Source organism: Pristiophorus japonicus, chromosome 6 (assembly GCF_044704955.1).
Source record: "Pristiophorus japonicus isolate sPriJap1 chromosome 6, sPriJap1.hap1, whole genome shotgun sequence".
Lineage (NCBI taxonomy): Eukaryota > Metazoa > Chordata > Chondrichthyes > Pristiophoridae > Pristiophorus > Pristiophorus japonicus.
In genome coordinates this window covers 201438986-201453061 of record NC_091982.1, presented here as the reverse complement: position 1 = coordinate 201453061, position 14076 = coordinate 201438986, and the positions used below count along the sequence as shown (strand labels likewise).

At 42.5% G+C, this 14076-nt stretch overlaps 1 protein-coding gene across 1 annotated transcript in view; it reads right to left on the bottom strand.

Annotated features, from left to right (window-relative positions):
* Positions 1-2086: 2086 nt before the first annotated feature.
* LOC139266246 (serpin I2-like) overlaps positions 2087-14076 on the bottom strand; it is a 50804-nt gene continuing 38814 nt past the window's right edge. Inside the window, exons 6-9 of the mRNA XM_070884075.1 lie at positions 9929-10026; positions 8081-8167; positions 2729-2815; positions 2087-2194 (exon numbers count right to left, since the gene is read on the bottom strand). Coding sequence (XP_070740176.1) covers positions 2118-2194; positions 2729-2815; positions 8081-8167; positions 9929-10026 — 349 coding nt within the window. The 3' untranslated portion in view covers positions 2087-2117. The remainder of the gene's footprint in view (positions 2195-2728; positions 2816-8080; positions 8168-9928; positions 10027-14076) is intronic.

The following is a 14076-nucleotide window of genomic DNA, read 5'->3' as shown; positions in this document are numbered from 1 at the left end:
TCTACTGTCCAGGGACCAAATTTGGTAATATCCTTTGAAACTGTAAATTACTATCGATTAATATTAGTCTTTGCCAGCTGTATTGATTTTCCACTCTATACCAATAAAACATCTACCTCTGTCAACATGGAGTTACGTCCGAATCATTAAGTTTGAGGTATAAAACCTCTTACAAATAGCCTCCCAGCATCTACCCTGTCTAGCCCTATAAGAATTTTATATGTTTCAATGAGATCATCTCTCTTCTAAATATTCGGGAATATAGGCCTAGTCTCCTCTATCTCTCCTCATGGGACAGTCCCCCCAACCAATCTGGTGAACCTCCGTTACACTCTCTCTAAGTCAAGTATATCCTTCCTTAGATAAAACGACCCAGACTGTACATCGTACTCCTGGTGTGGTTTCACCAAGGCCGTTTATAATTTCAGTAAGACTTATTTACTCTTATACTCCACTCCTTTTGTAATGAAGGCTAACATATAATTTGCTTTACTAATTGCTTGCTGTACCTGCATGTTAACTTTCAGTGATTCGTGTACAAGGACACCCAGGTCCCTCTGAACACCAACATCTCCCAATCTCTCACCATTTAAAAAATATTCTGCTTTTCTATTTTTCCTTACAAAGTGAGTAACTTCACATTTCTCCACATTATATTCCATCTGTCATTTTCTTGCCCATTTACTTAGCCTGTCTATGTCCCTTTGCATTCTCCTCACAACTTACTTTCCCACCTAACTTTGTATCATCAGCAAGCCTGGATACATTACACTCAGTCACTTCATCTAAGTCATAATCAAGGAGAGCCAGCATGAATTTGCTAAAGGCAAATCGTGTCTGACTAACTTGATTGAATTCTTTGATGAGGAGGCTGATCAATGGAGAGCAGTAGATGTATATAAGGACTTTTGGAAGGCAGAATGCCATGGAATTAAGGGGAAAGTGGCAGTATGGATACGGAAGTGGTTCAGTGACAGGAAGCAGAGGATAGTGGTAGATGGATGTTTTGCGGGACTAAACACGACAACTCTTTCAAAGAGCCAGCACAGGCATGGCGGGCCAACTGGCCTCTTTCGGTGCTGTAAGTTTATATGATTCTAAATTTGGAAAAGACAGGTAAGAAAGAAATTATATGCTCTAACTTCCTATGAGCAATACCACGAGAGATCTGCTAATGAACAAATAAATAAATATGGATGGGAAAAAGCAATCTCATTCCATCTTGGAGTAGAAGCGTTATTATAAAATCATGATTGGCGGCTAAGATCTGGAATTCACTGCCTGAAAGGGTGGTGGAGGCAGACTCAATCATGACTTCCAAAAGTGAATTGGATAAGTACCTGAAGGAAAAAAATTGCAGGGCTACGGGGAAAGAGCAGGGGAGTGGGACTAGCTGAAGTGCTCTTGCACAGAGCCAGCAGGAGTGCGACAGACCCAATTGCCTCCTTCTGTGCTGTAACTATTCTGATATTATGATTATGAGTTGCAACTGTATTCAGATTGTTCTGTGATTGTGTTTTGCTTTACAAAAAATTGCCGCAATATGTATGTTGTTGAGCCATAGTTAGAGGATGCTAAACAGGAATTAATATGCAATATACAAAATATTGTTGTTGTTCTTTTGTCTGACTCACTATACAGTTGATTGTGCAGAGCTGATCACCAGAGTTTCTCCCTGAACAAAAATTAAAATCTGTCACTTATCTTAAACAATATAACAATGGTTGCAAGATTGAAAGTACAACCTTTGTTAGAAAATTTGAAATGAATTTTATTTAACAATCTGCTGTGAAATTATGCTTATATTTTTATATACTAATATGGTTTAAGAATCATACCTTTCTTGGGGTCACAATTTATATTACAAAAGACAGATTGCATTTTCAGCCTTTGGTATATGAAGGAGGACACCTTCCTAACCCTGCAGTTGAAGATGGTCTGCTCTGCTCCTTTTGATAATGTTTGTTTGTGTGATTTGATTTCTGGAAAATAAGTCCATTCTAAAACAGTTCCAGTTTTGTTTCTGTTTAAGGTATATCAGTATATTTTAGATTGAACCAATACAAGTAAAACAAATTCAGTGGTATTAATTTATGCAGCATTGTTTGTATTTTATTTTACAGTGCTTCTTTATCTCTCCCATAGGAATTCATCATCTCGGGGTCCATTACTCTTCCCACAAATAAAACTGAACCTGAAAATCAAAAATATTTAAAATAAGGCAAAGAAAATGGTGGAATACCTATTACCACTGACAGCTGGCTAGATTTGATACAATTCATACCTATTAGTCTGAGCTGAACACTAGTAATGGTGGGTGGTATCTGCTATATTGTATTTATGTATTTCAAGTTCTTTTGAAATCTTCAAAAACGTATCTGAGAAAGCAGTTCTTGGGAAGATTTGTTAATGATGTGATTTGTGATCATTTTTGAAGTACAGATCTGTTCGTCAAAACCAAGGTACTTTCAACAAAAGCAAAAGTTCACAAAATAATTAAATTAAAAATATCACCATTATAGTATGTATGTTTATTCAGGATTATTTTATTCAATATTAACTGCTTGCTCCAGATTGATATAAAAAAAAACTAGTTTCATGATTGTAAGTACACACAATTTTGGGGAGAGCAGAAAGCAAGGTGCATTGTTTAATAAAAAGTAATTAAGCTCTCAAAAACATTCCAACAAATGACGTGAATAAACAAATTAAATCAGAGGAACATTACCTGTCAAGTTGTTCCGTATCAGAAACACAAATGGACGATTAGCCATAAATTGATGCCGAGAAAGGCTCATGGTTGCTGCTGTCATACCTGCATGAAAACATCCAATATCCAGAGATTTACCACAGTTTGCACATAGCTTTGGAAAACAAACAACAAAAAATATCTAAAATAGATTTTATTTTGCACCAAGACTGTATTAATTTTATTTTTCTCCCCTTCTTATTAATAACATTAGGTGTCAGCCTTGGCTTCGTGGTAGCACTCTTGCCTAAGCCTATATACTATAGTACGAAGGAGATAGAGGAGCAAATTTGCAGGCAAATTACAGAAAGATGCAAGAACTATAGGGTCAGCTGTGGCTTAGTTGGTAGCACTCTCTCCTCTGAATCAGAAGGTTATGGGTTCATGTCCCACTCCAGAGATTTGAGCACAAGCATCTTGGCTGACACTCCAGTGCACTACTGAGGGAGTGCTGTATTGTCAGAGGTCCCATCTAATGGATGAGATGTTAAATGAAGGCCCCGTCTGCTCTTTAAGGTGGATATAAAAGATCCCATGGTACTATTTCGAAGAAGAGCAGGGGAGTTATCCCCGGTGTCCTGGCCAATATTTATCCCTCAATCAATATCACAAAAAAAAATGATTATCTGGTCATTATCACATTGCTGTTGTGGGAGCTTGATGTCGTGTTTTCTAAATTGTAACAGTGACTACACTTTTTTTTAAAGTACTTCATTGGTTGTAAAGTGCTTATAAATGCAAGTCTTTTTTTTAGACTAATATAGACTGGGATAGTAACAGTGTACAGGGTAACAAGGGGAAGGAATTCTTGAAACTGAGAAATTTCTTGTTCATTGTGATTCCAGCCCAATGAGGACGGAGGCAGTGCTGGATCTAGTTACAGAGAATGAAGTGGAGCAAATGAAACATGATTCACTGGAAGAGCATTTGGGAACAGTGATCATAACATCAGGTTTAGAATAGTTATAGAAAATGATAAGGGACAATCAAGCATAAAAATACTTAACTGGAGGAGGGCTAATTTCAGTGAGTTAAAAAAGGATCTGGCCTAGGTGGATCGGAATCAAAAATTGGTAGGCAAAATAGTAATTGAACAGTCATGGTGGCCTTCAAAGAGGAGATAGTTTGGATACAGAGAAGATATCTTCCCAAAAAGAGAGTATGAGAATAGATTAGGGGCTAACATAAAAGTCTTTTATAAATATATAAATTGTAAAAGGTTAGTCAACAAAAAGGATTAGGGAACAAAAAGGAGATCTGCTTGTGGAGGCAAAGGGCATGGCTGAGGTATTAAATGAGTACTTTGCAGCTGTCTTCATTACAGAAGAGGATATTGCCAATGTAGCAGTAAATAATCTGTACCTCCACGACCGCGGTTTTAGGTGGCAGGCGGATGAGAGGGCTGTGTTTGGCAAGGTGACGAGGGTCAGGGACCTGCTCGATGGCGGAGGAGCGGGCTAGATGGCGCCAGAGGAGCTGGCACGGAGACTATCCTGGGCCGACGTCCGGCGCGCGGCCGATGCCATCGAGTCGCTAAAAACAGCACTGGGCCCGACTCCGTTAGGTGTGTCGAGGATGCTCAAGCACGTGGGGTGATCCCCTCCGAACTGACCCCCGCCCAGATGGAATTCTTCATCAGTGCCAAGCCCCGAAACCTCCCTCGGGAGCCGGCGCCTCACAACTTGAGCCTCCTCCAGGAAATCCCCTCCGTGCCTTTCAGTTCTGCGCAGAGGGGATTCCTGTACGGGCTGCTCTTGCACACTCTCCATTTTGCCATCCTCGTCTGCCGTCCGGACAGGCCATGGCGTACCATCTTGCCATCCGGAGGAGGCGGGGGTCCCCAATGGAGTGCTCTCTATGCAGGACTTCTCCCTTTATTTATTGGGAACTTGGCCTCGAGGGTGTTGCATGGAGCAGTCCCGTGCAATAAGTTTTTAAGTCGGTTCACGGACTCCCAGGCTGCCTGTAATTTCTGCAGTCGAGAAGAGTCCATGTTCCATGTTTATGTCGTATTTGTGAGGTTGCAGGCCCCTTCCATTAATTGAAGGGGCTGCTCCTCAATTTCTGATTGCACTTCAGTCCCATGCTCCTGATCTTTGGGCACCTTGTGCGGAGGGGAATGAGCAGGTTGGAAGACCTCTTCATAGGACTGCGCCTGGGCATAGCCAAGGTGGCCATCAACCAGTCCAGGCAGCGGGCGGTCAAGTGGGTCGTTCAGCCCAACTGCCTGCCTCTCTTCCACGGTTACATCCGAGCCAGGGTGTCCCTGGAGATGGCGCACGCGGTGTCCATCGGTACGCTCTCGGCCTTCCGCGAGAGGTGGGCACTGGAGGGACTGGAGTGCATCATCACCCCCGGAAACCAAATTTTAACTTGATTTAAGTTTACCGTCCAAAGTTCAATTGGTTTATTTTGTCGGTTTTAGTTCCCCCTCACCTTTAATCAGGGGGCACTTGATTAATGTTTACAACGAAAATAGTTGTAGCAGTAAATAAGGAGGTAGTAAAGAAGGTAGGATAAAAATAGATAAAGAGGAAGTACTTAACACATTGGCAGCATTCAAAGTAGGAAAGTCATTTGATCCAGATGGGATGCCTCCGAGGTTACTGAGGGAAGTAAGGGTGGAAATTGCGGAGGCTCTAGCCAAAGGGAGTGAAATTGAGTATCGCCCCGTTTGGGGCGTTAACGCCAGGCGCTAATCATTTCAAACTTTTTTTTTAAATTGGTGTTTGTGCTCCAAGAAGGAAGTGCAGTACTAAATGAAGCACTCCACTTCCTTCCCGGAGCGCAATCGGCAGCAGGTGAGGCGGTGAGTTCAGCATTCTGGGATGTGCAGTGCTGCCGCTTTGAAAAGCTCCTTCCCTCCCTTAAAGGAAAAGACCTTCACTGCAGGCTCTGCAAAGGAAAAACAACTTACCTTCTCCACGACGGCAGCCGCAATCCTGCATGATCAGCCTGGCAGTCAAACAGAATGCCGGACTGATTGATCTCGGGCAGGAACCTGCGAAAAAAGCTGCAAGATAGAAGGTAAGTTTTTTTTACTTACTTCAGCCACCTTGCCTTTAAGCATCATCCCCGAAGCGACTGGCCGCCCAATGCACGCTTCCTGCAGCTGTCGCTGTTTTCGCCTGGCACTGCTGCAGGGGGCGGAATGCAATTTCGGGTCTTGGGCAATGTGCACGGCGATTACATCACGTTCTCCGGGCGAAGGAGATTGGGGCGCAATGCCATAGCACTGCCGCAAAACTCCTGTTGAATATGACAGGGATCGCTGATCTTGCCGCGTCCGGGCGCAAAACCATTAGCGTCCCGTTATCGCTCCCAGAGGCGCTAATGGGAGGTGCAAAGGCAGCCAATTTCTAGCCCTTGATCTTCCAATCCTTATATATGGGTGTGGAGGATTGCAAATGTTAACACCCATTTCAAAAAGGAGGAGCGGCTAAACCCAGCAACTCTTTGATGAAATAATGGAGAAGGTTGTTGAGGGTAGTGCAGTTGATGTGTATATGGACTTTCAAAATGCATTTGACAAAGTACCATATAATAAACTTGCATGCAAAATTAAAGGGACAGTGGCAGCATGGATACAAAATTGGCTAAGGAACAGAAAGCAGAGAGTGGTGGTGAATGGTTGTTTTTCTGACTGCAGGTTAGTAAACAGTGGTGTTCCTCAAGGGTAGGTATTAGGACCACTGCTCTTTTTCATATCTATTAATGAGCTGGACTTGGGCATACAGGGTATCATTTCAAAGTTTTCAGATGGCGCGAAACTCAGAAATGTAGTAAACAATGAGGAGCATAGTAACAGATTTCACGGAGCCATAGACAGACTGGTGAAATGGGCAGACACATAGCAGATGATATTTAACAGAGAAGTGTGACGTGATACATTTTGGTAGGAAGAATGAGGAGAGGCAATATAAACTAAATGGTACAATTTTAAAGGGGATGCACGAACAGAGAGACCTGGGGACGTATGTTTGCAAATCTTTGAAGGTCGGAGGACAAGTTGAGAAGGCTGTTAAAAATGCATATGGGATCATTGGCTTTATTAACAGAAGCATAGCGTACAAAAGCAAGGATGTTAAGCTAAACCTTAATTAAATACTGGTTAGGCAGCTGAAGTATTGTGTTCAATTCTGGGCACCATACATTAGGAATGATGTCAAGGTCTTAGAGAGGGTGCAGAAGAGATTTACTAGAATGGTACTAGGGATGAGGGACTTCAATTATGTAGAGAGACTGGAGAAGCTGGAGTTGTTCTCCTTAGAGCAGAGAAGGTTAAGAAGAGATTTGATAGAGGAGTTCAAAATGATGAACTGTATTGATAGAGTAAATAAGGAAAAATTGTTTCCAGTGGCAAAAAGGTTGGTAAGCAGAGGACACAGATTTAAGATGATTGGCAAAAGAACTAGAGGCGACATGAGGAAACATTTTTTTTATGCAACGAGTTGTTGTGAACTGGAATGCATTGACTGAAAGGGTGGTGGAAACAGATTCAATAGTAACTTTCAAAAGTGAACTGGTTAAATACTTGAAGGGAAAAAATTAGCAGGGCTTTGGGGAGAGAGCAGGAAGTGGAACTAATTGGATAGCTCTTTCAAAGAGCCGGCAGACACACTGGGCCGAATGGCTTCCTTCTGTCCTGTATCATTCTATGATTCCACGAAGGTAGTGAATTCAAACCCCACTCTAGAGACTTGAACATATAATCCAGGTTGAAACTTCAATGCAGGATTGAGGGAGTACTGCACTGTTGGAGGTGCTGTCATTCAGATAAGATGTTAAACCGAGGCCCCGTCAGCCCTCCCAGATGGACATAGAAAATCCCATCATACTATTTAAAAAAGAGCAGCGAGTTCCCCTGATATCCTGGCCAAGCTTTATTCAAAAATCTACATCATTTATATTTGTGGGACCTTGCTGTGTGCACATTGGTTGGGGTGTTTTCCGACATTACAATAATGATTACACTTCAAAAATACTTTATTGACTGTGAAGCATTTTGGGAATTTCTGAGGCCATGAAAGATAATGTTATTTCTTTACAAACATCATTCTGAGATGTTTAATGAAATTCTTTCTTTAATTTATGTGACAATTTACTAATTTATTGTATACATAAGACAGTCCTATTCAACTGAAAATAGCTAATTTGAAACAAGGTCTTTTCAAAATCCACCATGACAGGTCAACAGTATTTGCCTTTTTTCTACTTGTTACATCATTGTCTACAGACAAGTTTTTATTTTGTTAAAAAACACAGAAGAAAACCAACTGAAACACATACTAAATATGAAATTGATTTAAATTTGATAAAGCAATCATATACCTGTTGAAGCTGCTGCTTCACTCCCTTCTTCATTTATTTCAATAAATGCTTGATGGACTGCTTGAGAAATGTACAGGTCAGGTGAATCTATTGAAATGAGCAATTATAACATTTAGTAATGAATTATCGTCAAATATGAACTTTTCTTGAGTATTTAAGGTGAACATGCTATTGTTTATGTTTGTGCTTCTGTTCTCATTAGTTAATATTCTCTTATTCACCAATAAGGTGTCATTTTTTAAGATTACTTTTACTGAAGGTGGCAAAATAGAACAGCTGATAGCGTGCCAACCACTGTTCTATGCCACAAAATGGTAGAGTGTCACAGAGACACAGGCACAATGGGTGGATGAACAATGGTACAGGTAGAGCATCCGAAATCCAGAAACTTCGGGACCGAGGCCGCTCTGGATTTTGGGTATTTCTGGATTTCAGAACACCTTTCCGATGTCCCGAATCTGGAAACATCTGGGCCAAGGTAAGGGTGCTGCGGCGGCAGAGGGTCCGGGGCGCGGCAACGGAGGGTTGGCGGAGGATCCAGGCGGCAACGGAGGGGAGGGGAGTGGGGGTCGGCGAAGGGTCCGGGACAGTGGAGGGGAGTCCGGGGTGAAGGGTCGGCGGATGGGGGGGCGGGGGACGGCAGAGGGTCTGGGGCGGCGCGGAGGGTCGTCAGCGAAGGGTGCGGGCCGGCGGCGGAGGGTTGGCGGTGCTGCGGGTCAGGGGTCGGCGGCCAGGAAAAACCTGCGTTGAAATCCTGCAAAAAAGGTAAGTTAACATTTTTATTTTTTCATTCTTTTCAGCGATTTAGTAGGTAAGGGTTCTGTGAATGTTTTGTGAATTTTTAATTTTTGTTTTTTATAATTTTTTGGGGGGGGGGCTAATTTCCCCCCTCCCCAGGCCCAACTGACAGTAGTAATCGGTTTAAAAAAATGTCCTGATTTCGGAACATTTTTCGGATTCCGGACGGCCCCTCCATGGATCAGCGCAATGTCCGGATTTTGGAACATTCCGAATTTTGGAACTCTGGATTTCGGACGCTCAACCTGTAATGCCTTTATCTCCTAATGGCTAGTTGCATAATGGCATAGGGAGAGGCTAGGGAAGGTACAGCATTTGGTACAGGCAGTATCTATACATTCAAATAAAAAAATATCCTCACCTAAAAACCCCAGAGTGTAATTTGCGATACAGAATTCAATCAACTTCTGTGTGGATTAAAAAGGTTGCCCCAAAATGTATTTAATTTCCCAAAAGTATTAAGAATCCTATCTGTCTTTCTTTAAAGCATGTGGAGTGATTTATCACAGTTATTTGTAATAGAATTTCACACATGAAATTAACTGCAAAATTGTCATAAACAGAATTTTAAGACAACCACATATTAGCATTTACACATTAAGGTCACTTTTACAAAATCATGTCCCCAGTGCAGAGCCTCACCACCAGGAAACTGCACACACATTTCCCATAATTTTCAGTCCATTCATTTTAATAGATGGAAAATAATAGGAACCATGCACATGATTTCCCAATATGTGCTCCTGACAGGCGTGACTCCTTTGAAAAGGCTCCAACATTTTTATCCCCACAAATGTCTCTGTAAGTGGCTGCATCCTTTTCATTTTAAGCCATACTCCTTTAAGGGTTGCTTATTCATTTCATATTGCATAGTCACCTACTTTACACAAGCCACAAGTGACACAGCAAGCATTATTAAATGATATTGGTGAGCTGGGCTTGCAGGTATTGAGATCCTAGCTCTTCACCATTCCAATATGCACATTATATCAGAATCCAGTCCTTGTGACTTTTTAGCTAGGAATGCAAAAGTAGCCCTAATATTCATACTTGCGATCCCAGAAAGGTCACTTCCATTTTCAAATATTTCTGTGATATTGAGGACTCCGAGTGGTTCTTTCAAATCTAACTTCTGTTGAATTTTAAACCTATAAATGAGAATGTAAACCATTAATACCTTAGTCTTAAAGCAAACCATGCAAAATGGCACAGTTCTTTTTATATTAGGATTTATTCCATGATCCTGCTCTCCCAGCAGGGAGCTGGACTTGCAGAATCAGGGCTACAACTTTGTATTCTTATCTCAAGCCCATTCTCCCTTTGAGAGCAGTTTCCGTGTAGAAAATGTGGGATCTGCTGTAAGATCACTTCTTTGTTAACTTTTACATGCATCAGGCAAAACCATTTTCGTAGCACTTTTTTTTCAGCTTGAAACTCATACAGCTGTACTAAACTGTTATCAGAGTTATAGATATACATAGCTACTGAGTTGAAATTGATTTGAAACGGAGTTCTAAATGCCAAGGAAAGCTGTATGCTGATTTTCCTTCCATTCCTTGGGTACATTTACACTGGTAATGGCAATTTGGAATGCAGTTATACTACAGCTATCAATCTCAGATCAGTAGCTGCATTAACCATTGGCAGCCAGCAGAGCCTTGTTTATACTGATTGGCTAAGATTTGGGCTCCCAAGCTATATATGTGCAGGTGTCCAAGGCATTAGATTTTAAATGTATATTAACAGGTCAGATGGAAGCCTTCATACTCAATACATTTAACTAAGCCCTGGGTAAGTTTATAAACAGCCAAAAAACATTTTTCAAACTGAGTTTGACACTGCATCAGTGTCGGGTTGGTTCCCAGTATTATGCTGCTACAATGGCATTTGTGCAAAATCTAAACTGTTTTGCCGTGTTTCAGTACATATGCACCCTTACATTTCTGTAGATTAAATTTACTTTATTATTGTCCTTCCTAATATTTGTATTAATTTCATTTTTGGCCTTACAATACCTTGTATTATTTCCATACTAAAAGAGTATTTGCCAGAATTATTAAAATTCTGCTTTGGTGTCTGGTGCTATGAGTTGGATAAGAGTGGTCTAGATTAACACATAACTACTGCTTTCTTCCTTTTTCCTTGTGGAGAAGCACCCTAGTTCTCAACTATCAAAACAGCAGAATTCGAAGCACATGGCCATCACTCTATAGAATGATATTGGAACAATAACCAAGTTGTATTTCCATTTATTTTAAATACGCTCCTGCTTAAAATTAAAGTGATAGTGAATAAAGAAACTGAACTGAATGGAAAAACAAGAAAATGGAACCCTTACAATATATTTTGCTCAATGATTTAAATATTCAAAACAAGAGAATATCAGCATTTTCACTACACAAAATACAAATCGATTTTCTGTGCCATTGCAATGAGGTGTTCAGGACCATTGGAAATTTTTCAGGTCAAGCAGGATTAGAAGGTGGGGAATGGAAATTTTCCTGAATTGCAACAGTTTTCATTATTTTCTCTGTGTGCAGCTGTCCATATATGACTGGCTTGTATTTTTGTGATTTTTTTTTAGGCTTTTACTTTTAACAATGGGTGCTTTGAATTATGCTCTCTTAAGCTGATTTAGGGCTAGATTTTACACTTTTGTGCAGATCGTCCAAAAATGGGCGGTATTTCCGGCATGGGTGGTAAAAATGGGTTTTCAGATCACCAGCCTGTCGCCCATTTTCAAAGCCCCTTGTCTCCATTTTAAAAATCGGGTATTACCGCGAGCGATCTGAAATGGGCGTTAGCGTTAAATCTCTTTGACCTTCTGTTGTAAAGTGTTGCCATCCTTAGCAACAGCATGGCAACGCTCATTTCCCGCGATTCAGGAGGTCAGGGGTTATCATTACATGCGCAGAAGAGGAGACAGAGAGAGAGGGAGCAGAGAGGGACTGAAAGCATCTGTGGGTATGGTGTGTTCTTGATTGGCTGTTGTGGGAGGCACGAGGGAGATTCACCAGCAGCAAAAAGCCTACTAAGCACCAAGAACATAGTTGGTACCGAGTTTTTGACCAACAAATAATGCATAACATGGAAGGGATGGAGGAGGCCTGGAGCTGTTAGCCAGGAACACTGGTGGCAGAGGGCTCCCAGTGGTCCCAGAGCGTGGCACTGCACATAGAAAACATAGAAACATAGAAATGAGGTGCAGGAGCAGGCCATTCGGTCCCTGGAGCCTGCACCGCCATTCAATAAGATCATGGCTGATCATTCAACCTCAGTATCCCTTTCCTGCTTTCTCTCCATACCCCTTGATCCCTTTGGCCATAAGAGCCATATCTAACTCCCTTTTGAATATATCTAACAAACTGGCCTCAACAACTTTCTGCGGTAGAGAATTCCACAGGTTAACAATTCTGAGTGTAGAAGTTTCTCCTCATCTCGGTCCTAAATGGCTTACTCCTTATTCTTAGACTGTGATCCCTGGTTCTGGAACTCCCCAGCAACGGGTACATTCTTCCTGCCTCTAACCTGTCCAGTCCCGTCAGAATTTTATATGTTTCTATGAAATCCCCTCTCATTCTTCTAAACTCCAGTGGATACAAGCCCAGTTGATCCAGTCTCTCCTCATATGTCAATCCTGCCATCCCGGGAATCAATCTGGTGAACCTTCGCTGTACTCCCTCAATAGCAAGAATGTCCTTCCTTAGATTAGGAGACGAAAACTGAACACAATATTCCAGGTGTGGCCTCACCAAGGCTCTCTACAACTGCAGTAAGACCGCCCTGCTCCTATACTCAAATCCCCAAGATGCCGTACCCCCATTGCCAACGACACATGAGAGCCAGGAGCAACATCTTGCCTCTAGCTCGGATCATGTTCCCACCTTGGGACCGTCCTCTCCCGTATCCATCCAAGCGGCAGTTCTGCCGTCATCCCTCCCAGTGAAGCAGCACCTGAGGAACTCCACGGCCAGGCAGCTTGGAGTCAGAAGGGGAAGGGGAAGGGGTCGAGGTGGAGAGAAGTGGGGAGGGGGGCACGGGGAAAGGAAAGTGAGGTGCATGGCCGCAGGTGTTGTCTGGGGCATATTTTTAGGTTGATGCTGCTATTTTGGTGGGAGGGTCGGGGTGAGGGGGCTACCTTGTTGGCTTGCATTTGTGGGAAATGGGGTCCATTGTAATGATGTAAATGTGATACATTTGTTGTGGGCTGGGGCAGGGGTGAGATGGAGCGGCTTTTACAGATATACTTATGATTTCAGACAAATGGTCGGTTTTAATGTTTTTTATTTAACATAACCTTATTGGCTCAGATAGCTGCACCGTTACACACTGGTGATTCCTGAACATCAAAGGGTATAATTACAGTTGAATCAACTTCAAGTTTAACTGTCACCAAGGTGATACCCACCATTGATGTATGACCTGTACACCCAGCAGTGTGTCAGCTTTCTAAATACCACCAACGTTCTTTCAAGCAAAGCGCTCATTTATGAGCTCCTGACGCAAGACTCTTGTAGCTATGTAGCCACCACGGGCCCTTTCCTGCGATCTACAGAGGGGGGGGGCATGGCTTCAGCGTCAGCCTGATTGTCTGGCCCGAGGTCAGCGTCCACCTCCTCGTCCTCCTCTTCCTCTCCTGAGGTGGACCGTCAGACCCTTCTGGCAATTCTTGTCTCCTCCTGATAGCCAAGTTGTGCAGCATGGAGCACACCACCACAAATTGAGCTACCTGATCAGGGTGGTATTGGAGCTCGCCTCTTGAGTGGTCCAGGCATCTAAAGCGCTGCTTAAGCACTCCAATGGTTTTCTCGACGATATTGCGAGTGGATCTGTGGCTTTCATTGTATCGCTTCTCGGCTTCGGTGTGGCTGTCACGCAGGGGGGTCATCAGCCAGGTGGTGAGGCCATATCCTTTGTCACCAAGCATCCAGCATTGACCTTGTCGCTGATTGTTAAACAAGTCAGATACAGTGCTCTCACGCAGGATGTGAGCATCATGGATGCTGCCCGGAAATTTAGCATTCACTGCCAGAATAATTTGTTGGTGGTCGATGTAATGTCCTTACTCAATGGCACAAAACCCACACGAGGCACATTCTATGGACAAGATCACTCTATGACCTGAACCTTTATTCATAGGACCAAGAAGTGATGATCCTGCGTGGAACCTCCCTTTATATACCTAGATGACCAGGTGA